Here is a 23,925-nt window from a genome sequence, read left to right as displayed (position 1 = left end):
TCTCAGGCAGTGAGTTCCTAATCACCACCACTCACTGAGTGAAGCTAGTTTACTTCAACTCCTCTATAATCTATTGCCAATTGCATTAAATCTCTCCCCACTCCCTGGAGTTTACTCCAGAAATAGGTCCTTTCCATTTATCAATGTCCCTTTTACATCTTAATTGTCACATTAGCCTCCTCTCTCCCAAAGTAAAGGCGGCCAACCTAGTTTTTCCATCATTGGTAAATGCTTTCAGCCCTGCCACTGTCCTTGTAAATCACATTTCCAGGGAGGTTGCTTAGCCTGCAACAGATCAGTCATCAAACTCAGATCTAACACAAAACTCCTAGCACTTGAGTGGATTTCAATTGCAGCTCCAATTGAAAGGATACTCTTAATAAAAAAAACATCTGGCCAACTTGTTTCAGCCCTGCAGCCTTCCAAGTTTGAGCTTCTCTACCTCTTGCTTCTTGTGTGTGCCTAAACATGATTATATTACCACTGGTAGCCAAGTCTCTTCTCAGACCCAATGAAGAGTTTTGGCCCAAAACATCGACACTTTATTCCTTTCCCCAGATGCTGCCTGACCTCCTGCATTTGTGTGTGTGTGTGTGTGTGTGTGTGTGTGTGTGTGTGTGTGTGTGTGTGTGTTTGTGTGTGTGTGTGTGTGAGAGAGAGAGAATTGTGGGACAGACTAGCCTAATTCTGATCTGTTTTATGGCCCCAAATCTTTGAGGAAAATGCAGTGGGACAGCAAAGACTTCAGGCTTCCAAAGGAAGGCCTGCAGTAATCAGCAAGTTCTTAATGGGAACTAGCCCACCAGTCTATTCCAGGCACAAAGCTCTCTGCAATTGCAAAAAAAAAAGCAGGATAAAATCTTCAGCCTTGTCGAATGTAGGGTCGATGAAATGTTAATGTCTTGGTAAGGGGGGTGGGGGGGGAGAGGAGACAGTCCCATTTTCAATTCAATTCACCCTTCTGACACTGAGGGTTGGATAAGCAAAGTGGGGCTTTACAAAGCAAAATATTTCACATTTTTTAATCACTGGCTTATAGAAATGGTTTTCCATGAACCTTAAAAAAAAAAAGAGGGCTACATTCTTTCTACTGGGATTTTAGATATCCCACTAAGACTTGTGCCCTGTGGGCATCACACAGGTGCAGAACAATGCGATCTTTTCCACAGCCAGTCGGTAGATGTAGGTCTTGTGTTTGCACTTTGAGTCCCTTCTCAGCACTACGACGGATGTGTGATACGGCACGCTTGATAAGCTGTTATCCACCTTCCCATTGGTTTTGATGCAGCCCTTGTACAAACAGTACGCTTCCATCAACTTCCTTGGGTAGCGTGCACTGTCTTCGTTAATTCTGTTTGAAAAGCAAAATAGTTCAAGATGAAACTGCTACCACTTTTGGTTCCCATGTTCCCCTCCAAATGCATCAAGAAGAAAATACAAAATTCTGAAAATACGTACCACCAGCCTCAAGGACACTTTCTAACCCACTGTTATATCTTTGTATGATAAGATGGACTCCTGACCTCAAAATGTACCTCATTATGGCCTTGCACTTTATTGTCTGCCTGCACTGTTTTTTCTCTGCCACTGTAGTACCGTGCTGTGTATTTCATTATTGCTTGTCCCTTCTACTACCTCAATGCACTGATATGATGAAACGATCTGTGTGGATGACATGTCAGACAGGTTTTTCCATTGTGCCCCAGTACATCAGGTATCTCGATAGCGTTGGGGTTAGAGCGACACTATTACAGTTCGGCAGCATCGGAGTTAGGAGTTCAATTCCTCTGTAAGGAGTTTGTACCTCCTCCCCATGGAATGTGTGGGTTTCCACCGGGTGCTCTGGTTTCCTCCCACAGTCCAAAGACGTACCGGTTAGTAGGTTAATTGGTCATCGTAAACTGTCCTGTGATTAGACTAGGGTTAAATAGGTGGGTTGCTGGGCAGCGCGGCTCAGAGAACTGGAAGGGCCTGTTCTACAATGTAACTCTAAATGAATAATTATAAAATAAAAACACTAGTCTCATTTGCCCAAATCCCTCTACAATTTTCCTGTCCATGTACTTATCCAAACGCCTCTTAAATGTCCTGACGAAGGGTTTTGGCCTGAAACGTCGACTGCACCTCTTCCTACAGATGCTGCTTGGCCTGCTGCATTCACCAGCGACTTTGATGTGTGTTGCTTGAATTTCCAGCATCTGCAGAATTCCTGTTGTTTGCCTCTTAAATGTTGTAATTGTACCTGCCTCTACAACTTTCTCTAGCAGCTCATTCAATCCATCCACCACCCTTCTCTGGCGTGAAGCTGCCAGGCAGGTCCCTTAAGATCCCCCCCCCCCCCCCACCGACCCCACCTAAAACCTTCAGTTTTTGATTCCATTTCACTGGAGAAAAAGATGGTATGCATTCTCCCAATGACAAAACACACAAAATGCTGGAGGATCTCAACAAGTCAGGCAACACCCATGGAGGGGAATAAACAGTCAATGTTTCCAGAAGGATCTCAGCCTGAAAAATAGACTGTTTATTCATTTCCATAGATGCTGCCTGACTTGCTGAGTTCCTCCAGCATTGTGTGTGTGTTGCTCTGGATTTCCAGCATCTGCAGAATCTCTTGTGTTTGTGCATTCATCCTATCTAGGCCCTTATGATTTCATTTACTTTTATTGAGAGATACAGCACGGAGCATCTCCTTCCGGCCCACTGAACTGTGCCACCCAGCGCCCCACCATTTTTACACTAGCCTAATCACAGGATCAATTAACCTACTAACCAGCTTGTCTTTGGACTACAGGAGCAAACTAGAGCACCTGGAGGAAAGCCCCATGCAGACGAGAAGGACAAGCTTTCTTACAGAGAGTGCCAGAATTGAACTCAGCACTGCTGATACCCTGAGCTGTAACAGCATCACACTAACCACTACATCTACATGGTGCCCCTATACTCCGCTATAAGATCAGCCCTCAATCTCCCAAGTTCAAGGAATAAAGTCCTGCCCAACCTCTTCTGGTAACCCAACCCTCAAGTTCTGGCAGCATACTCAAATATTGGAACATTGGTGATGTGCGAGGAAACTGGAGCAACCCCACACAGTCACAGCGAGAACATACCAACCCCATACAGACAGCCCGGGTCCCGTTAATAGCTACTGAGGGCCATTGTTCATGCAGACTTAATGTTGGTGCACATCACAGCACTAAGCAGTATTGCACCCATATTGTACAGTCTCAGTACTTTTATAGTTGTGTGCTGTAGCACTTACTTTTTATTCGCAGTTATTTTTGTAAATAACACTATTCTTTGCATTTCTGGTCCGATACTAACTGCATTTCATTGGCTTTGTATCTGTACTCGGCACAATGACAATAAAGTTGAATCTAATCTAATCTAATCTCCTGCTGCAGGACATACTTAATAATATTCACTTTAAGAATAAATGTTGCAACAGCAGAAACTCCTGATCAACCTGATGGGCAAGATGTTTCTAAATCTGCTCTTTCTGGAAACAAACCCAACCGCTAAATACCACTTTACTGACAAGTTCTGGCACATCTCCCGCAATGAAGTGTTAGCAACCATTCAGGCTCCATATCACTGGCACGCCATCCCTCCCTCACCTCCAGTTGTCCCAGAAGAGGAGGGGCAAGTGCTGAGGTCCTCCTGGTGAAGATGCTCCCACAATGGAGTTAGGGAGGAATGACCAGGATCCAACCATGATCACTGAATGGCCACACAGCAATGGAGAGTTACAACTCAGAAACAACACACCCTAACCAACTTTGTCCTACCCTACACCATTCCCCTTAATCAACAAACTCATTCGTGAGGCCAGTGATGTTGTGAGGATGGAACTGGACTCTCTGACGGTGGTGTCTGAAAAGAGGATGCTGTCCAAGTTGCATGCCATCTTGGTCAATGTCTCCCATCCACTACATAATGTACTGGTTGGGCACAGGAGTACATTCAGCCAGAGACTCATTCCACCGAGATGGAGCACAGAGCGTCATAGGAAGTCATTCCTGCCTGTGGCCATCAAACTTACAACTCCTCCCTTGGAGGGTCAGACACCCTGAGCCAATAGGCTGGTCCTGGACTTATTTCCTGGCATAATTTACATATTACTATTTAATTATTTATGGTTTTATTACTATTTAATTATTTATGGTGCAACTGTAACAAAAACCAATTTCCCTCAGGTTCAATATCTATGACTATGAATTCCACTCACCTAGACATTCAAGCCAATTAATGTTCAAACTTCAAACTAAATTTATTATCAAATTACTTACATGTTACCATATGTGACCTTGAGATTCATTTTCCTGGAGGCACTTACAGGAAATAGATAATTTATGAAAAACTATACATAAACAAAGACCAGAAAACAACCAATGTGCAAAGACAACAAACTGCAAATATCAAAGATAGAACACTGAGAACCTCAGCTGTAAAAAGTCCTTGAAAATGAATCTGTAGGTTGTGGAATTAGTTTGGTGTTGTGGTGATTGAAGTTATCCTCGCTGGTTTGAAGCCTTATTGTTTAGGGCAATAACTGTTCCTGAACCTGGTGGTGCAGGTCCCGAGGTTACTGCACCTCCTGCTTGATGGTCGTTGTGAGAAGAACATGGCTTGGACGGTGGGGGTCCTTGATAACAGATGCTACTTTCTTGTGGCAGCACTCTTTGTAAATGCACTCAATGGTGGGGAGGGCTTTCCCTGTGATGGACTGGGCTGTATCCTCTCTTTCTGCAGACTTTCCCCTTCCTGGGCATTGGTGGTTTCTACACCAGGCTGATGGGATACTCTCCAAAACACAAGAGATTCTGCAGATGGTAAAAATCCAGAACAACACACAAAATGCTGGAGGAACTCAGCAGGCCAAGCAGCTTCTACGTAGGAGAATAAAGAGTCAACGTTTTGGGCTGAGACCCTTCTCGGGGCTGGAAGGAGAAGGGGAAGACACCAGTAAAAGAGATTGGGGTGAAGGGAATCCTCATTATAGGAAGGACGTGGAAGCTTTAGAGAGGGTGCAGAGGAGATTTACCAGAATGCTGCCTGGATTAGAGAGCATGTCTATGGAGGTAGGTAGGGCTTTTCTCTTTGGTGTGAAGGAGGATGAGAGGTGACTTGATAGAGGTGTACAAGATGAAAAGAGACATTGATAGAGAGAACAGCCAGAGACTTTCTCCCAGGGCAGAAGTGGCTAATACGAGGAAGAATAATTTTAAGGGGATTGCAGGAAAGTATACAGGGATGTTAGAGTTAGGTATTCCCCCGGCCCTCCCCCCCACAGAGAAGAGTGGTGGTAGAGTCAGATACATTAGGGATATTTAAGAGACTCTTAGATAGGCACATGGATGCTAGAAAAGTGGAGGGGGATGTGGAGGGAAGGGTTAGATTCATCTTAGAGTAGGTTAAAAGGTCAGCACAACATTGTGGGCCAAGAAGCCTGTGCTGTGCTATACTGTCCTATGCTTAATGGCCCCTGAGCTCCTCAGCAGATTGTTAGTTGCTCCTGACTCTAGTCACTTACGTCACCTCGTCTTAGTTGGGATCAGTCCCCTCTCTCTTTTTTTTAAACTAAAGTCTGGTTTTATATACAGTATTTGCAAATTTCCCTTATGAAAACAAGTTCAGTTTACCCTTTTGCCTGTGTTTCCGGACAAGGATTTCTTGGTTTCACATTTGCTAGAGCAAAGATTGGATGAAGAATACTGACTCTTCCCTTTTCCCTCAGGATGAGAATCACAAGTTTATAAACTCAGGGAATGGACCAGTACAAATAGTGAATGGATCACTTCAATCCAAGGTCTCCTTATCCTTATTTGGTCTCTCCAGCCAAAGCTTCTTACTCCTGGTATCTGGTTGCTAAATTTCTTCTACACTCTCTATTAATCCATCATGAGATTAGCAGGAATCTCTGGATGGTGACTTAGAAGGCACCTCAGAGTAGATAACTCTAGTCCTGATGAAGGGTCTTGAACTGAAATGTTGACTGCTTATTCCTCTCCACAGATGCTGCCCTACCTGCTGAGTTCCTCCAGAATTTTGAGAGTGTGTTGCTCTAAATTTCCAGCATGTGCAGAATCCCATGTGTTTATCCCTTTCCTGTGCGGCTTTCTCTACATTGGTGAGACCCAGCATAGGTTGGGGGACCATTTAGCTTTGTCCACAAAAGGTGGGATTTCCTGGTGACCGTACATTTTAATTCTACTTCCCATTCCATGGTCACCTCTACTGCCACGAAGAAGCCTCTCTCACTTTGGAGGAAAGACACCTCATACTCTGTCTGGGAACCCTCAGCCTATTGCTATGAACATTGATCACTCCAACTTCCAGTAATTTCTTCCCCTTCTCTCTTTTTCCATTTCCTGCCTGATTACCCCTCTCCCATTCTCTTCTCCTCATTTGCCTATCATATCCCTCTGGTGACCCTCCTCCTTCCCCATCTATGGTCCACTCTATCAGATTCCTTCTTCAGAGCTTCCATCTATCACCTTCCACTTCTCCGTCCTTCCCCCTCACCTGATCTCACCTATCACCTGCCAGCTTGTTCTCCTTCACCTCCCCTCACATTCTGGCTTCTTCCTCCTCCCTTTCTAGTCCTGATGAAGGGTCTCGAACTGAAATGTTGACTGTTTATTCCTCTCCACAGATGTTGCTATACCTGCTGAGTTCCTCCAGAATTTTGAGAGTGTGTTGCTCTAAATTTCCAGCATGTGCAGAATCCCATGTGTCTATCCCTTTCCTGTTTGTGGTCAATTGTGTGTTCCTCAAATACTTTCAAGGTACTCTTGAGCTGTGTCAGAATTTCTGCCTCCAACATACTTTCTGACAGTGGTTTCCACACCAGCACTACTTGTTTCTCAGCTGCTCTTGGTCCTTCTACCAATTAAGTTATTCCTGAAATTCCACCAGCAATGCCTCCTGTACCTGAGTGCATGTTCCTGGTCTTCAGCTGCTGGTTCAACATGTTGTGCATTCAGAGATACTCAGATGTGTGGTTATTTGAGTTACCGTCGCCTTTCTGCCAGCATGAACCACTCTGAGCTCTCGCATTAACAAGTCGTCTTCCCCCACAGAACTGCTGCTCACCGGATGTTTTTTCTTTGATTTTCACACCATTCTCTGCAAACTCTAGAGACGGTTGTGTGCGAAAATCCCAGAAGATCAGCAATTTCTGAAACCATCCCACCTGGCACCAGCAATCATGCGAAGGTCAAAAATCACTTGGATCACATTTCTTTCCCACGCTGATGTTTGGTCTGAATAACAATTGAACCTCTTGTCCATGTCTGCACGCTTTTATGCTTTGAGCTGCTACATGATTGGCTGATCAGATATTTGCATTAACTAGGTGTACAGGTATACCTAATAAAGTGACATAGACTGTAGGTTAAGACTATTGTCTCCCAGTGAGCAAGTCCAAAATGCCCTGTAGTTACCTGTATGACCAAGGGGAATTACTCTGCTCTCCAATCAGAGAGGTAGGACTATGAGAAGCATTGAATTCTTTGCCAGGAATGAACTGCTCTGCGTTGGACCCAGAATGTTTTAGCTTGTTCAACAGACGCTTCTCAGAGGGTTCAGCACACGAATGCCGGGCTGTAATGCATGGGACGGCCACTGACAGCAACACAAGGCACACAAGCCATTCCACCTGCAGAAACTAAAAGAGAATTCCTGGTTACAACTGAGTTTCAAAGGACCTTAAGAGAACCTTCTCATCAATCTTTCTCTGGAAATTCTAACCAACAGGTCGTTACGTCTGTTAAACTGGTTAAAAGAAACTTTCACTAGACCTGGGTGGTGGCAGGGAGTTCAATAGTTTTACAGCCTGGGGGTAGAAGCTGTTTCCCACCTTGTCCTAATGCTACGGCACCTTCTGCATGATGGTAGGGGGTTGGGTGGAAGAGAGATCCCAATGATATTCTTAGTCCTCGATCCTTTGTAGGGTCAGATGCCTTGCAATCCCCATACCAGTGATGCAGCTGGACAGGACAGTCTCAGAATTAGAAAGGGGTTTAATATCACTGGTATATGTCGTGAAATTTGTTAACTTGGTGACAGCAGTACAATGCTACACATAATAAATATAGAAAAACAAAATCACATTAAATTACAGTAAGTACATATGTTAAATTGTTAAATTAAAAACAATAGTGCAAAAACAGAAATAATAAGAAGTGAGGTAGTGTACATGGGTTCAATGCCCATTCAGAAATCCGCTGTTCCTGAATCACTGACTGTCTCTTCAGGCTTCTGTACCTCCTTCCTGACAGTAACAATGAGATGAGGGCATGTCCTGGGTGATGTGGGTCCTTAATAATGCATCATCTTTCTGATGCACCGCTACCTAAAGAGATCTTGGGAGGCTTCTACCCATGATGGAGCTAATTTTACAACTTTCTGTAGATTCACCCGATCCTGTGCAGTACCCCCCCCCCCCCAATACGAGACAGTACTGCAGCCTGTCATAAGGCTCTCCATTGTACATTTATAGAAGTTTGTGTTTTTGGTGACAAACCAAATTGCATCAAATTCCTAACGAAATATAGCTGCCATCTTGCCTTCTTTATAGTTGCATCGATATGTTGGGATCAGGTTAGATCCTCAGAGACCTTGGTACCCAGGAACTTGAAGTTGCTCACTCTTTCCACTTCTGATCCCTCTATGAGGATTGCTTCATATTTCCTCATCTAGCCCTTTCTCAAAATTGGTTAGAACTTTCTTGAACAACAAATTCTCTCCTAGGGATGAGGTCTTTGGAATTTCTGTAGTATTGGGTTGTTACAGAATGGGGTTGCTAGCCCCATGCCAAACCTTCCTCCTTTCGCTGCCAGACTTGGGACTGTCCATGGTGGAGTGGCAGGAGTTGATATCACATTTAAGTGAAATGCTGACCTGTGTGTGATCTGGGAAGGTTGGGTTAAACTCAGTAATCCAACCTTCCCCCCCACCCCCAGTTTTCCTGAGACCTTGGCCAAGCCTGCAAACTCAGTGTCACTGTCCCCACCTTAACATTCTCCAACAACTTCAGTACACATCCTTCACTAATGAACCTGCTTCCAGAAGAGCAGAAGTCTCTTGGTATTTTGACCAACGTCTCTCGAATAGCCAAATAAAGGGGTCATAAATTAGTCAAAACTAACCAAAGCATCACCGGTACTGGCATATATACAGAAAGGTGCCAGAAAAAGGCCAGCAATATCATGAAGGATCTCACCCACCCTGTTTATGGACTATATGTCCCACTCCTCACAGGGAGAAGGCTATGTAGCATCTACACCAGGATCACCAACTCAAAAATAAACACAATTACTTTCCCCAAGCAGCAAGGCTGATCAACACCTCCACCCACCATCACCACTACTTTATTACTTCCTTTCAGTCACCTTAAATACAGACACTCCTGTGCCTAGCATCATTTTATAGTCATACAACTGTGTTATGTATTGATATGCATTTCATTTTTTAAAATTGTGATCTTTATCTTATTGCACCAAGATGAGGCCCCCCTCAGGGTGGAGAAGCAACATCTTGTATCATGTCTGGCTACCTCCAACATGACAGCATGAATATAGACTTCTCCTTCCAGTGAAGGAACTCTCTGCCCGCCACCACACAATTCCCATCCCAACTTTTCACTCCTTTTCACCTGCCTATTCCCAACCCCAGGAAAAATGATCAGGCTCCATCTCCTCATTAAACTACCCAATATTTGAGTTGGAGGGGACAACTTCACTCACCCCACCAGTGAAATGGACTTACAATCCACCTCATGTTCTCAATGTTAATTTTTGCTTACTTATTGAGATACAACAAGGAGTAGGCCCTTCCAGCTCGTCAAGCTGTGCTGCCTAGCAAACCCCAACAATCCCAATTTAACCCTAACGAGACAATTTACAATGACCAACTAACCCACCCTGTACATCTTTGGACTGCCAGAGGAACCAGAGAAAACCTATGCATTCTACAAGGAAGGCATACAGTGACTCCATATAGGGAACACCTGGATTGTACTCCATACTCTGATGCCCTGAGCTGCAATAGCATCATGCTAACCACTATGATACTGAGGCGCCCATTTATTAATTATTATTACTTTTTTTCTCTTTCTTTCTGAGTTTGCACAGTTCTTTTTTAACCACATTGGTCATTGTCCATCCTGTTGGGTGTGGTTTCTTATATTTACCATTACTGCCCGCAAGAAAAGGAATCCCTGGGTTGTATACAGTTCGTGTCGCTGCTCTCAGAGAGGCCACAGGGTCCTGATGCTCTTGGAAATATTATCAAAACTCAGAGATCTGCGGATTTGGCCTTTGTTGGTTCTATGTTTTTTTTTTGTCCATTCTTTCTTGTTGCCAATTGGCAGGCTGGAGATATGGGTGATCTGTTTTCGTGCAAGGGAAGGTTTGGGTTTGAGAGTCTTTTTGTGTGGGGTGGAGGGTTGTTGCTGCCTTTCTTTCAACTACTTCTATGGTTTTTCTGTATTTTATGGCTATCTGGAGAAGACAAATCTCAGAGTTGCATTCTGCATACATACTTGATAATAAAATGAACATATGAACCTTTGATAGTAAATTTACATTGAACTTTTGAACAATGAAATCATCCAATGGAGAGACCTTGATGATCTTCCCAACAGGTACCTCCCAGCTAACATCACTGAAACAGACGCAAGGCATGTGTGAGCCTGCTTTCTTCCATCACACTACAATCACACACAAATAATGTACAGTATGTATTTGTGAAATGCTTTGGGCTATTCAGCATTGTAAGGTGGTGTTTATAAATGAAATCCTTCCGTGACAGAATGTTTGAGAATGCAGGTGTGAACTTGCGTTCCTTCTACCCTCTGTTACATGCCGGAACGCCCAGGAGATTGCAAATACAGGGTGCAATGCAACTCATCTTCAACAAAGTAGAAGTAATTAAGGTTCACCTGGCCCTGGGGAATACAGACTTTAAAAATACACTTTACCTCTACCCAGATGGTTCAGACTGAAATGACATCAAGCACACAATCTAGGTCAGGAACTGCATGTAGGTCAGAGTGACTCCCTTTCAGTCAACCAATCTTTATCAACAGGTTCCAGATGGGCTGAAGGGCCAGCTTCAGAGCTCCATGACTCTGTTGGCGATGATTGGAGCTTTGCAAATATCCCTCAAACACACTGGAGGTTTTCTTTGAGCTCAAAACGATGCAGTTAACCACAAGGTCATAAGCCCATAAGAATCTGACCCGCCATTTCATTATGGTTGATCCATTTCCCTTCTCAGCCCCAATCTCCTGCCTTCTCCCTGCAACATTTCACACTCTGGCTAATCAAGAACCTATCAACCTTTGCCTTAAATACACCAGTGACCTGGCCTCCACAGCCGTCTGTGGCATGTCTTAAATTTTGAACATAACAGCACAGTACAGGCCCTCCAGCCCATGATGTTGTGCCAACTTCTTAGCCTACTCCCTTGTACATAGCCCTCCATTTTTCTATCATCGATGTACCCACCTCAGAGTTTCTTAAATGCCCCTAATTTATCTGTATCTACCACTACCCCTGACAAGGTATTCCACACAGCCACCACTTTCTGTGTAGTGACACCCCCCTTTACTTTTCTTCAATTACCTTCAAATTATGAACTCATTAAAACACAAGAGATTCTGCTGATGCTGGAAATCTAGAGTAACACAAAAAATGCAGGTCAGACAGCATCTATGGAGAGGAATTAACAGTTGACGATTTGGGCCAAGAACCTTCATTAGGACTAGAAACTTTACAGCTTTTCAATTCAGGCCCCCACACCAGTTTGTATTCCTTCCATATCCACCCCCCCCCCCCCGCCATCTTATGCTGGCTTCTTCTCCCTTCCCTTACGGTCCTGATGAAGGTTCTCAGCCCAAAACGTCGACAATTCTTCATCCCCACAGATGCTGCCTGACCTGCTGTTCCCCACCCCCCAACATTAGCCATTTCCACCCTGGGAGAAAAATATGCACTACAAAACCTGTTCACACTTGGAGTCAAGGTCAATCAACCCAACAAGTCCACGTAGACATTCAAGCGCCTGCTTATACCAATTCTACACCTCATTTCATTCTCCATATTTTCTCATTGAGTTCCGCCCCAGCCCCAGATGCCACAGCTCACAATATACAGTGGAGAATTTGCCAGCTCACAGGACTTTTGGAGGTGGGAGAAGACCAGAGGATCCAGAAGAAACCCTGGCGGTTGCAGAAAGAACATGCAGATGTTACACAGACAGCACCAGAGGCAAGGACTAAATCAGGTTCACTGGAGCCCACTGATGCAACTGAGCTGTCACACTTAAATAAATTGATTAATTTAGAACAGTTGTTGAACAGAGGATGGGTGGCGGGGCGGAGATACGTCCCTACCAAAGGAGGGGTAAGGCGCTCCTTCTCTCCACTAGCTGGCAGGTCACTGTTGAGCAAGGGGTAGCATCTGCTTAGCCCACCCCCACCACCCCCAATCTGGGTGACGTCAAGCCATGGGAGCAGGTGGTGGATGGTTGTATCAGCAGCCGGTGCATATCACAAGCCCTGGTTATGTGACCACTGACACCAGGCAGGCAATCTCTGAAGAGTAGTGATAACGGGTAGGGTCACCTGTCTTGTAAAGACACTGCCCAGAACCACTTCTGTAGAAAAATTTGCCAAGAACAATCATGGTCATGGAAAGACCGTGATTTAGCATCATATCATATGATGATGCTAAAACTTTGAATATCTACAGACGTGTAGTGAACAGTATATTGACTGACTGCTTCACTGCCTGGTATGGAAATGGCAAGCAATGCCCTTGAACAGAAATTCCTACAAAAAGTAGTGGATACAGGCCAGTCCATCACAGGTTAAGCTCCTCCTACTATTGAGCACATCTACACAGAGTGTTGTCACAGGAAAGCCAACATCTATCATCAGCGACCCCCACCACCCAGGCCATGCTCTCTTCTTGCTGATACCATCACAAAGATGATACAGGAGCCTTGAAAATCACACCATGTTCAGGAACAGTCACTACCCCACAACCATTAGGCTTTTGAACCAATGGGGATAACGTCACTCAACCTCATTTGCCTCATTACAGAACTGTTCCCACAACCTATGGACTCACTTTCAAGGTCAGTTCATCTCATGTTCTCAATATTTATTGCTAATTATCATTTTTTCTTTCTTTTTGTATTCGCAGAGTTTGTTGTCTGTTGCACACTGGTTGAGCACCCAGTTGGAGCGGTCTTTCATTGATTCTATTATGGATTTATTGAGCATGCCCGCAGGAAAACAAATCTCAGGGTAGTAAGTGTGACATATTTGTATTTTGATAATAAATGTATTTTGAATGTTTAATGTTTCTGGGTTACTGTTTGCTTTTTGCATCATTTGCTCTTTTATTCCCCCCCCCCCCCCACACACACCTCTGATGGTCTTGTTCTGCAGGGAGGTTTCTGTCAATGAGTTCTATGATGTTTCTTTGTTTTGTAGCTGTCTGCAAGAAGATAAATCTCAAGGTTGTATTTTTATGTATATACACACATACACACACACACTTCGATAATAAATGTACTTTGAACTTTGCAATTCTCTCCTCCCCTCCCTCTGTGCCTCCCTTCCTCCCACAGAGCTCCTCCAGCAGATCGCTGGTTACTCGGGTGGGATTCGAGCTCACAACTTGCTAACTGTGCAGCAAAAAGCCATACTGCAATTGGGACCCTAATGTGTCTGGGAAAGTTAGAGGAGTAATTGGCTCCAGTCCCTCCCAGCCTGTAACAGGAGCAAAACAAATGATTCCAGACGTCTTGAAGCACAACTCATTCCTTTTTGAGAATATGGCCACAGTCACCTCTACTTCCTGAGGAGAGTGAGATCCTTTGGCGTATGCAGGCCTCTCCTTCACATGTTCTACCAGTTTGTCGTCACCAATACAATCTTCTATGCAATGGTGTGCTGGGGCATTGGCATCAACTCAGGTGATGCTGACAGGCTCAATAAACTGATTAGAAAGGCTGGCTCTGTTATAGCCTTCAAACTGGACACACTGGAGGCTGTGGTCGAACAGAGGACCCTACAGAAAATCCTGGCAATTCTAAACAATGTTTCTCATCCTCTGCATGCCAACTTGGCTGAATTTCTAGTAATAGACCAAAACAACTACACTTTCCAAAGAGCACTAATGAAGTCATTCTTACCCTCAGCCATTAGACTCTATAATGAGTCAACCTATAGCAGGGGAAGTGATAAAACCCTCTTGTTAGGCTGTTTGAGGTCATTTATTTTTTCTTTCTACTTCTTGTCTAATATTTATATCTATGAATTTGTAATGCTACTGTGACATTGTAATTTCCTTTGGTATTAATGAAGTATCTATCTTCTGTGAAGCAATGATTTAAGATCAATCAGATGTGTTAAAATAGGTTTAAATAATGTTTAAAATCATTAAATGTAGTGCTAATAAATAGTTCCACCAAATGCAGCACCTTGCACCTCCACCCAGCTATCAGAAAGCTAATAAAGTAGTTCCACCAAATACAGCTGGTCATCGTCACCTAAATAAACATGAGTAAGCATGCCTTCACTAAAAACAGCCCCTTTGTTTTTGAGAAGGTTATTGGAAGCAGCTGAAATTACATCGGCGGCTTTTTTGAGTTAACATACTGAAAGCATTTATGGAGACATTCCTGGGATGTTATGTTTCCAGTCATACAGTTCTATGGAAAACACATGGGGCCAGAGCTGAGTCAAAGCCTCCCCACCATTGAGGGCATCTTCAAAAGGTGGTTCCTCTGGAAGGCGGCATCCATCATTAAGGACCCTCGCTACCCGGGACGTGCCTTCTTCTCTTCACTCCCATCAGGGACCTGGTGCAGGAGCCTGAAATGCAAACTCAATGTTCTAAGCACAACTCCAGGTTTCTGAACGATCCACAAATGCAACCTCACTATTTTGTTGTTTTTGCACTATTTATTTTTAAATACATCTTATTAAAACCTATAGTTATTTTATATGTATTGTAGTGAACTGCTGCAGCAAAAAAAAAATCATGACATACACCAGTGATAATACATCTGATTCTGAATATTGTCCTGTACTGGATAAGACACAGGCAAGGTGAACTGAGACAGGTAGGTCACAGAAAATAAAACTGTACAGCACTATACAGGCACGTTGGCCCACAATGTTGTACTGATGTCTTAACCCAGTCCAAAATCAGTCTAACTCTTCCCTCTCACATAGCCCTCCGTTTTTCTTTTCTTTCATCCATGTACCCATCTAAGAATTTCTTAAACATCTCTAATGTACCTGCCTTTACCACCACCCCTACTAGGGTGTACCACACATCCGCCACTCAAAGACCATCTTTCACATCCCCTCCATACTTTCCTCCAATCACCTTAACATCATGACCTCTCCTCTTAGCCATTTCCGCTGTTGGGGGTGGGGGGGGGGGGGAGAAAATCTCTGGCTGTCCACTTGATCTATGCCTCATCATCTTGTACACCTTTATCAAGTCAGATCTCCTGCTCTTCCACTCCAAAGAAAAAAGCCCTAACTCGCTCATCTTCTTAAGATATGCATGCTGCTCAACAACAAATTTCCTTCGAAGCCTGGATATGAATCCAGACAGACTGATGTTATGAGATCTTCTCTACTACAAGTACAACATCAATATTTTAGTCTGATACTTACCCCCAGCACTGGAGTATCATTGATTATGGGCAAAATTGTAAACCAAATTGTGATTGTTCTACAATCAGGTCAAATCCTAGCAATACAAAGTTAGTTAAAGTCTGTCCCGAGCCTTATAGGCCCATCAGGCCAGTGCTTATGCCGGTTTCCGTGGCATGAAGCAACAGAGTTCTAGACCGTTCCCCCCCCCCCCCAGATAGGACGCCAGTCTAACGCGAGGTTAACCCCCAGCATTTTGCCGGTACCCATTTTCAGCTGGGTAGACTGGAGCAGTGTGTGGTTAAGTGCCTTGCTCAAGGACACACACGCTGCCTTGTCTGGGCTCGAACTCACAACCTTCAGATCGCTAGTCCAATGCCTTAACCACTTGGCCACGCGCCACACAGCAATACAAAGTAACACAAACAAAATGCTGGAGAAACTCAGCAGGTCAGGCAGCAGCTACGGAGAAGAATAACGAGTAAAAGTTTCAGGCCAGAATCTCATTCACTGGTGGACAAGAACTCAAATCTGGTCAGGTCAGGTCACCTGAAAAACTTCCTACTTTCCCAAAATGACCCAAAATTAATTAATTCATTACACCCATCTGATAGGGTTGCAGCTTAAAACCACCAAGCCTAGTGGTGGGGCAGGTACATTAGGGACATTTAAAAGACTCTTAGATAGGCATATGGATGAAAGAATGATGGAGGGAAGGGTTGGAGTGATCTTGGGAGTAGGTTAAAGATCATGGGCTGAAGGACCTGTACTGTGCTGTTCTATGCTTTAAAACCCCAAATGTCAGCGAACAGTGTGACGCAGAGGGAAAACCCTTGGGTCAATTGGAGAAGTAAGGGAAGTCAGGGAAATTCCTCTCCAAGTTCTGAAAACAGTTACTTATGCTCCTATGGACCGTAGCCCAGGCCGTATGTCACCTTTTCCTCCACATCCTATCTGCACATGGTTAAAATATGGAAGTGGTCCAACTATTGTAGGCACTTTTAGCGTAAATTAAGGTCCATTGTAGAATATTGCAAAGTATTATCACAAGCCAATCATGTTATCTACAGGTATCTCTACCCATTGTGCCTACACCAGCTTAAAATGGGTCAAACTAAACCCTTTTACACTCTGCCTATTTTCAACCCTTTACCTCTTCCACCTTCCCAGCTTCTCATTTCACCCCCTCCCTTCCCCCACCCACCCTCATCTAGTCTCACCTATCATCTGCCAGCTTGTGCTCCTTCTCCTTCCTCCACCCTCATAGTCTGGTTCCCCCCCCCCCCTTACGTTCCAGTCCTGATGAAGGGTCTCGGCCTGAAATGTCAACTGTTTATTCCTCTCCATTGACGTTGCCTGACCTGCTGGGTTCCTCCAGAATTTTGTATTCATTGTTCTTGATTTCCAGCACCTGCAGAATCTTGTGTTTCTTCCTTTCCCGTTTGTGGTCAATTGCGTGTTCCTCAAATGTTCACAAGGTACTTTTGAGCTGTGATGAGTATTACTTCCTCCAGCACATTTTCAGTCAGTGGTTACTCATTGAATTTTCTCCGAAGATCGTCACCTTGTCGTGCTGGAGAGGCTTGTTTGTTCCTGAGATCCCAGGAGTGTTGCCATCTGGAGCTTAACTCCTGGTACAGTCACCCATAGTGGCAAGGTCAAGGCAGGAGGTTCCGCAAAGAGCGATCCAACCAAGACCTCAACAGTGGAACCAGCAAAAGTTCAAGAACATTTATTATCCAAGTATGTATACATTATACAGCCTTGAGATTTGTCTCTATACAGGCAGCCACAAAACAAAGAAACCCTAAAGATCCCATTTAAAAAAAAAGACCATCAAATGTGCAGAGAGAAAAAACAAATCATGCAAACAATAAATTCAATTAAATACCGTTCTGAACTGAAGTCCACAAAGAGAGAACGTCCACAGACCCTTAGTTCAGCACAGAGTAGAGCAAACCTTGTGGAGCAGCAAACTGAAATGGCCCATCCCTTGCCTCAGGCCCTGACACCCTGACTTTTCAATCTGGCCCGCGACTAAATCGTCATCCAAACATCAGGTTCCCTCCAAATTCAAAGGGAGGTTACAGGCTATTGCTTGCAATGATTGAAAGAGTGATTAACAAAGTATTTAGCCCTTCTCCTTGTTCATCGACCACCAACCAGAAGTTGCTGAGATTCACCAACGCCATCTTAAACCAGAAGACGATGACACATCACAACAGCAGTGAAGGCAGAGGAAGGCTGCAGCAGTCATCTTGCATTCCAAGCCACTGCGGCCCTAACCCCGATCTGTCAAAGACTGTGGGGTGGCTGCCCATACATTAACCTTCCCACGTTAAACAAAGTCACGCACGCACAGACGTTCTCCATTCAGGGAATCTGCCCTATCATCCTGGGTATGTGGAACCCAGGTCGGCCTCTACACCTACCAATTAACCACCTCTCAGAAGAACATCACGTTCAAATGGAGTGATCAATGTTGAATGTACTTCTGTTTCTCAACTTCTCTCAGTCCTTATACCAATTCATTTTAATCCATTCTCTGTCCTTTCTCTAAAGGGAAATAGATCTCTTTCATTCATCCTGTTCAGGTCACACCTCAGTTAAATCTCCCTCAGTCTTTTTCGTCCAAAGTACACAATCACAGGTTAGACTGCCTTCAATAACTCCACTCTGCCCCCCGCACCCCCGACCAGTGCTAACATGTCCTGCCTAAGGCACGGGGAACAGCACAATATTAACATGGCAAGTGTGAGGAGAGAGAGATACAAAGGAGAAAAGGTTACCAAGGAAGGGTCAAGTCTAAAGGAGGTGTACAGGCTGTACACTTATTACTCTTCCTAAGAAGCCGGGAGCAATATAATGTCAGTTACATAGGACTATAAGTTTAATGAGTCATATCACCAAGATACTTCTAAGAATTTTGATGACAAGAGCTAAAAGTAAGATACAATGTGGTTTTGTGAAAGACAAAGGTACAAGAAACGTGATATTGATGTTAAGGATACTATCAGAACGAGCTATTCAAGTGCAAAAAGATTTGTTTGTTTGTTTTATCGACTACACAAAAGCATTTGATAAAGTGAAGCACAATAAGTTATTTGAAATATTACAGAAAAATCTAGATCTAGATTCGAAAGACCTTCGCCTAATCAGAAATCTGTACTGGGAACAAACTGTCGCTGTAAGAATAGATGGAGAAATAAGTCACTTTACGAAAATCAAGACAGGCGTTAGACAAGGGTGTGTTTTCTCCCCTGATTTATTTAATGGCTACAGTGAAACAATATTACAAAAAAAAGAGACATCTTGGGATTCAAAGATGGTGGTGAAAACATCAATAATTTCAGATATGCAGATGACACTGTTAATTGCAAGTACGGAGGAAGAACTACAAAACAATTGATATAATTGTTGAAGAAAGTGCAAAAATGGGTCTATCTATCAATTGCAAAAAGACAGAATGTATGGTGATATCCAAAAAGAAGGAGAATCCTATCTGCAGGCTGAGAATAAACGGGGAAGACATAAAACAAGTACAGAACTTTTGTTACTTAGGAAGCTGGGTGACATCAGATGGCAGGTGCGACATGGACATCAAAAGAAAAATAGGGATGGCAAAAGACACCTTTACAAGAATGAAGAGTATACTGACCAATACTAAACTAGGCATGACAACCCGCCTCAGAGTACTGAAATGTTACGTTTATCCAGTTATATTATATGGCTCAGAATGTTGGATAATATCTAGTAACATGAGGAATCAAATTGTAGCAGCAGAGATGTGGTTTTTGAGGAGGATGCAAAGAATATCATGGACGAAACGAATATCTAACAAGGATGTCATGAACAGAGCAAACACAAAAAGAGAAATAATGTATGAGATCATGAAAAGGCAACATAACTTCATTGGACGTGATTAGGAAAGAGGAGTTAAAATGCATGGTAATTATGGGAAAGATTGAAGGGAAGAAAGCAAGAGGGAGACAAAGACAAATGATGATGGAGACAGCTGCCAGAGAACTGGAAATGAATACCAATGAATTGATCCACTTGACCCGAAACAGGAGTGTGTGGGCCGTGGCAGTCAAAGCTCAGACTGGGCACGGCACCTGATGATGATGATGATGACAGGTTGAGCAGCAACTGTGGGGCAGGGGAGGGGAGAAAGGGCTCTCAATGTTTCCAGCTGAAACCCTGCATCCAGACTGAGAATAGAGAGGGAGGGAGAGAGAAAAAAAAAGGAATCACAAATAATAAAAATCTCCCCTATACACTGGCCACATCGCCACTCCACTCTGTCCTGATGCAGGCTTGCAGTCTGAAACATTGACAATTCCTTCCCCTCTCCACAGTGTTGCCTGATCCACTGAGTTTCTCCACAGTCAAGATCCCACAAACATTATGAGCAGACCAACTAGGCAATCCAGTGAGGTAATGGTCAGAGTGGAACCTCTCTGGAATCTTTGCCTGGACAAGTGTATGTATTTTCCAAACAACAGGAATTCTGCAGATGCTGGAAATTCAAGCAACACACATCAAAGTTGCTGGTGAACACAGCAGGCCAGGCAGCCTGGCCTGCTGCGTTCACCAGCAACTTTGATGTGTGTTGTATGTATTTTCCAAGACTGATCTGAAGGATGTTACCTCCGACAATGCAGAAGCCATTCAGTGCCACTGTGTACTGTTACTACAGGCCATAGAGAGAGACACACACACAAAAACACCTCCCCCACCCCAAAGCTGGCCATGCAGCATCTATGGAAAGGAATAAAGAATCGACATTTCATGACAAAACTCTTTATTCCCCTTAGTAGATGCTATCGGCCACATCTTCTTGCAGCGGGAGCTAGATGTTGAATGTGGGGGGGGGGTTCAGAGATTTAAACAGAGGAGAAAGGGCTATTTGACAGGGAGAGAAAGTATAAATGGGATGTACAGGGCAAGTTCAATTTTTCACAGAGAGCGGCTCATGCCTGGAATGTGCTGCCAGGAGGTAGCGCTGGAACCAGATACCATAGAGGCCATTAGAGAGATACAGGGAATGCAGGGATGTTCATTGTGTAAGGGATTTAGTTTAATTTGGCACATGTTCAGTGCAGTCATTGTAGCTAAATCCCTTAAAGTCATCGTACAAGCTGATAGGGTGGTTAAGAAGGCATATGGTGTGTTGGCCTTCATTAGTCGGGGGCCGTGAGTCAATGTTGCAGATCTATGAAACCCTGGTTAAACCACACTTGGAGTATTGTGTTCAGAGCTGGTGGCCTCATTATTGGAAGAATATGGAAGCTTTAGAGAGGGTTCAGAGGAGATTTACCAGGATGCTGCCTGGACTAGAGAGCATGTCTTATGAAGAAAGGCCTAGTGACAAAGAGCTTTTCTTTTTGGAGAAAAAGGAGGATAAAAGGTGACGATGGAGGTATAAAAGATGCCAAAAGGCATAGATAAGTGGATAGTCAGAGACTTTTTCCAAGAACAGAAGTGGCTTATATCAAGAGACCTAGGAGCAGAATTAGGCTATTCAGCCCATTGAGTCTAATCCACCATTCTATCACAGCTGATTTGTTATCCCTCTCAACCCCATCCTCCTCTATTTTCCCCATGACCTTTGACGGCCTGATTTATCAAGAACCTATTAACCTCCACTTTCAATACAGCCAATGACTTGGTCTATACAGCTGTCTGTGGGAAAGAATTCCATAGATTCCCCACTCTCCAGATAAAGAAATTTTTCCTCATCTTTGTTCTAAAGTCACTTCCCTCAATTTGAAGGCCATGCCCTCTGGTACTACATGTCCCCAATACAGGAAACATCCTCTCCATATCCACTCTGTGCAGACTTTTCAATATTCAGTAAGTCTCAATGAGATCCCTCCTCATTCTAAACTCCAGCAAGTACAGAACCAGAGCCATCAAATGCTCATATGTTAACCCTTTCATTTCTGAAATCATTCTCACGAACCTCCTCTGGATCCTCGCCAATACCAGGACATCTTTTCTTAGATAAGGGACTGAAAACTGCTCACAGTAGTCCAAGCACAGTCTGACCAATACCTTTTAAAGCCTCAGTATTACATCCTTGCTTTTGTACTCTAGTCCTCTCTAAATAAATGCTAACATTGTATTTGCCTTCCTCACCTCCCACTCAAGCTGCACATTAACCTTTTGGGAACTCCCCCACTATATGGAGGGACATAATTTATAAAGTGATTGGAGGAAAGTATCCTGGGGGGCAGGGGGGGGTAGCTGTCAGAGACAAGTTTTTTTTATTACTAACACAGAGATTGTAGAGTACATGGAAGACCCTGCCAGGGGTGGTGGGAGAGGCATATATATTAGGGGTATTTAAGAAACACGGATGATAGAAAAATAGAGGGTAATGGGGCAGGGAAGGGTTAGGTTAAAATGTTGGGACAACATTGTGGGCTGGAGGGCCTGTGTTGTGCTGTAATGTTCTATATTCTATGTATGACCTGCTTCTGTGCTGTATATGATCATGACAGTAGGGCCAAACAAGACACAAGAAAGACAGCCGACACTGGGAACCTGGAGCAAAGCTGTACAAGAGGCTGGAGAAGGAGATGAGAGTTCACCTTCACCAGCACCACCATTAAAGAAACGCTGCTGGGGTGAAAGATGCAGAAACTATAAGAGTGGGTGAGATGTAGGGGAAGGGAGAGTGAAACTGAGGGGTAATTAACAGAAATAAATAGCAAACACAAGAGATTCTGCAGATGCTGGAGATCAGGAGCCACACACACACACAAAATGCTGAAGGAACTCAGCAGGTCAGGCAGCATCTATGGAGAGGAATAAACAGTCAACGTTTTGGGGCTGAAACCTTTCATCAGACAGTAAATCATGCTCGGAAGGATATGGAAAGATACCACCCAAAGTTAATACTGCTTTCCAGTGTTCACTCCTTGGAAAAGAAACTGGATTAAATTTGTCTGCAACTGAAACTGAGCGAGATGAGGAATTGCTCTGTACTTATCCTTACAGAAACGTGGTTCTAGGATACCATCAGTCTTCAGACTATGCCACTCAAAGACTTGTGCTAATACTATTTTCTGACTGTGTGTGCTGGATTGTAACTATATATGCTGTGTGTCTATATGTACTGTGTTTTACACCTTGGTCCTAGAAGAACACTGTTTCATTTAGCTGTATACATGTGAATGGTTGAATGACAATAAAACTGAACTTGAAATCCTTGGATTAAGCCCTTCTCAGGATCTGATGCAACAAAAGCATTGGACATTACAGCCAAAAATACCGGTTGGTATAACACTTTCTCTCCTCTGGGTCATCTGGGCTTTAGTACAACTCTCACAGTATACAGTTGTACTGAATGAAGTCTCACAGTTTGCCAAGCAGTACCTCAGGCCAGTAGTTCAAGGTAAGCTTCTTAGCAAAGTACATATGTCACCATATACCACCTTGATTCATTCAATTCCAATTACAGAAACTTGTGAAATAACTTCATGTGGACAGATAAGAACTCCCCAGTATACCCTGAGCCCCCTATGAACTGATGTTAGATGAAAGAACAGTCATGGCATTATTTGAAGACAGACAGAATACGTTCAGGAACAAAACTAGGTTTCGACCCGTTACTGACTGGAAACAATGCAAAAATGCATCGTTTTAATAACTAAAAAGAGAACATCTGCAGATGCTGGAAATCCAAGCAACACACACAACTCAGCAGGCCAGGAAGCATCTATGGAAGAGAGTACAGTCGACGTTTTGGGCCGAGACCCTCCAGCAGGACTGTACTCCGTTCCACGGATGCTGCCTGGCCTGCCGAGTTCTTCCAGCGTTTTGTGTGTGTTCCTCGTTTTAAAAGCAAACGACACAGTGAAGGTCTCGGGATTAACAGCGCCCGTCTGCAACACTTGTATTTAAAAAAGTTGTCTTTCAAAAGTCAATACAACTTGGTAAGGAACGAGAGCTCCAGTCACAGCCTGCAAAACCTCGTAGGTCATTATCACTGGAGTTACCTTTGAATACATTATTGTAGACTTCCTCCGACTCGATTTTCACCTTGTGTGGTCTCTTGACTGCAGACTTGCCCCTGCTGTCTGGTATTAAGAACTGATTCCCGCTCTGGGGAGCTTTTATGAGGCGCTCTTTGTGGTTTCGATTGCGGAAACCCCCGAGATCCTTCGGCGTTCTGCGTCGTTTCAAAGCGCGTCAGCCCTAGAGGGAAAGAGAAAGAGAGAGAGAGCGAG

General features: G+C 43.9%; 1 protein-coding gene across 2 annotated transcripts; it reads right to left on the bottom strand.

Annotated features, from left to right (window-relative positions):
- Nucleotides 1-1,006: 1,006 nt before the first annotated feature.
- Nucleotides 1,007-23,925, bottom strand: LOC140187845 (interleukin-17A-like). Of its 2 annotated transcripts, XM_072243644.1 has the most exons (4): nucleotides 23,695-23,925; nucleotides 14,776-14,893; nucleotides 7,446-7,669; nucleotides 1,007-1,351 (listed from the first exon to the last, which is right to left on the bottom strand). In XM_072243644.1, the coding sequence occupies exons 2-4, from the start codon at nucleotides 14,824-14,826 to the stop codon at nucleotides 1,111-1,113; spliced, it is 516 nt and encodes a 171-aa protein (XP_072099745.1). In that variant the 5' UTR covers nucleotides 14,827-14,893; nucleotides 23,695-23,925; the 3' UTR covers nucleotides 1,007-1,110. The 2 variants fall into 2 exon arrangements, with proteins under 2 accessions (XP_072099745.1, XP_072099752.1); XM_072243651.1 differs by lacking the exon at nucleotides 14,776-14,893 and having other exon boundaries at nucleotides 23,695-23,922.

This window comes from Mobula birostris, chromosome 2 (genome assembly GCF_030028105.1).
Source record: "Mobula birostris isolate sMobBir1 chromosome 2, sMobBir1.hap1, whole genome shotgun sequence".
In the NCBI taxonomy this organism is placed as follows: domain Eukaryota; kingdom Metazoa; phylum Chordata; class Chondrichthyes; order Myliobatiformes; family Myliobatidae; genus Mobula; species Mobula birostris.
The sequence above is the reverse complement of the archived record's forward strand: the minus strand, read 5'-3'. Positions and strand labels throughout refer to the sequence as shown.

Coding starts and splice junctions, on each gene's coding strand:
- LOC140187845 (XM_072243644.1), bottom strand. CDS start 14,826: ATGATGGATGCCGCCTTCCAGAGGAACCACCTTTTGAAGATGCCCTCA. Junction 7,670..14,775: donor TTTTGAAGATGCCCTCAATG/GTGGGGAGGCTT, acceptor ATTCTCTTTTAG/TTTCTGCAGGTGGAATGGCT. Junction 1,352..7,445: donor AATTCCCCTTGGTCATACAG/GTAACTACAGGG, acceptor CTTTTCAAACAG/AATTAACGAAGACAGTGCAC.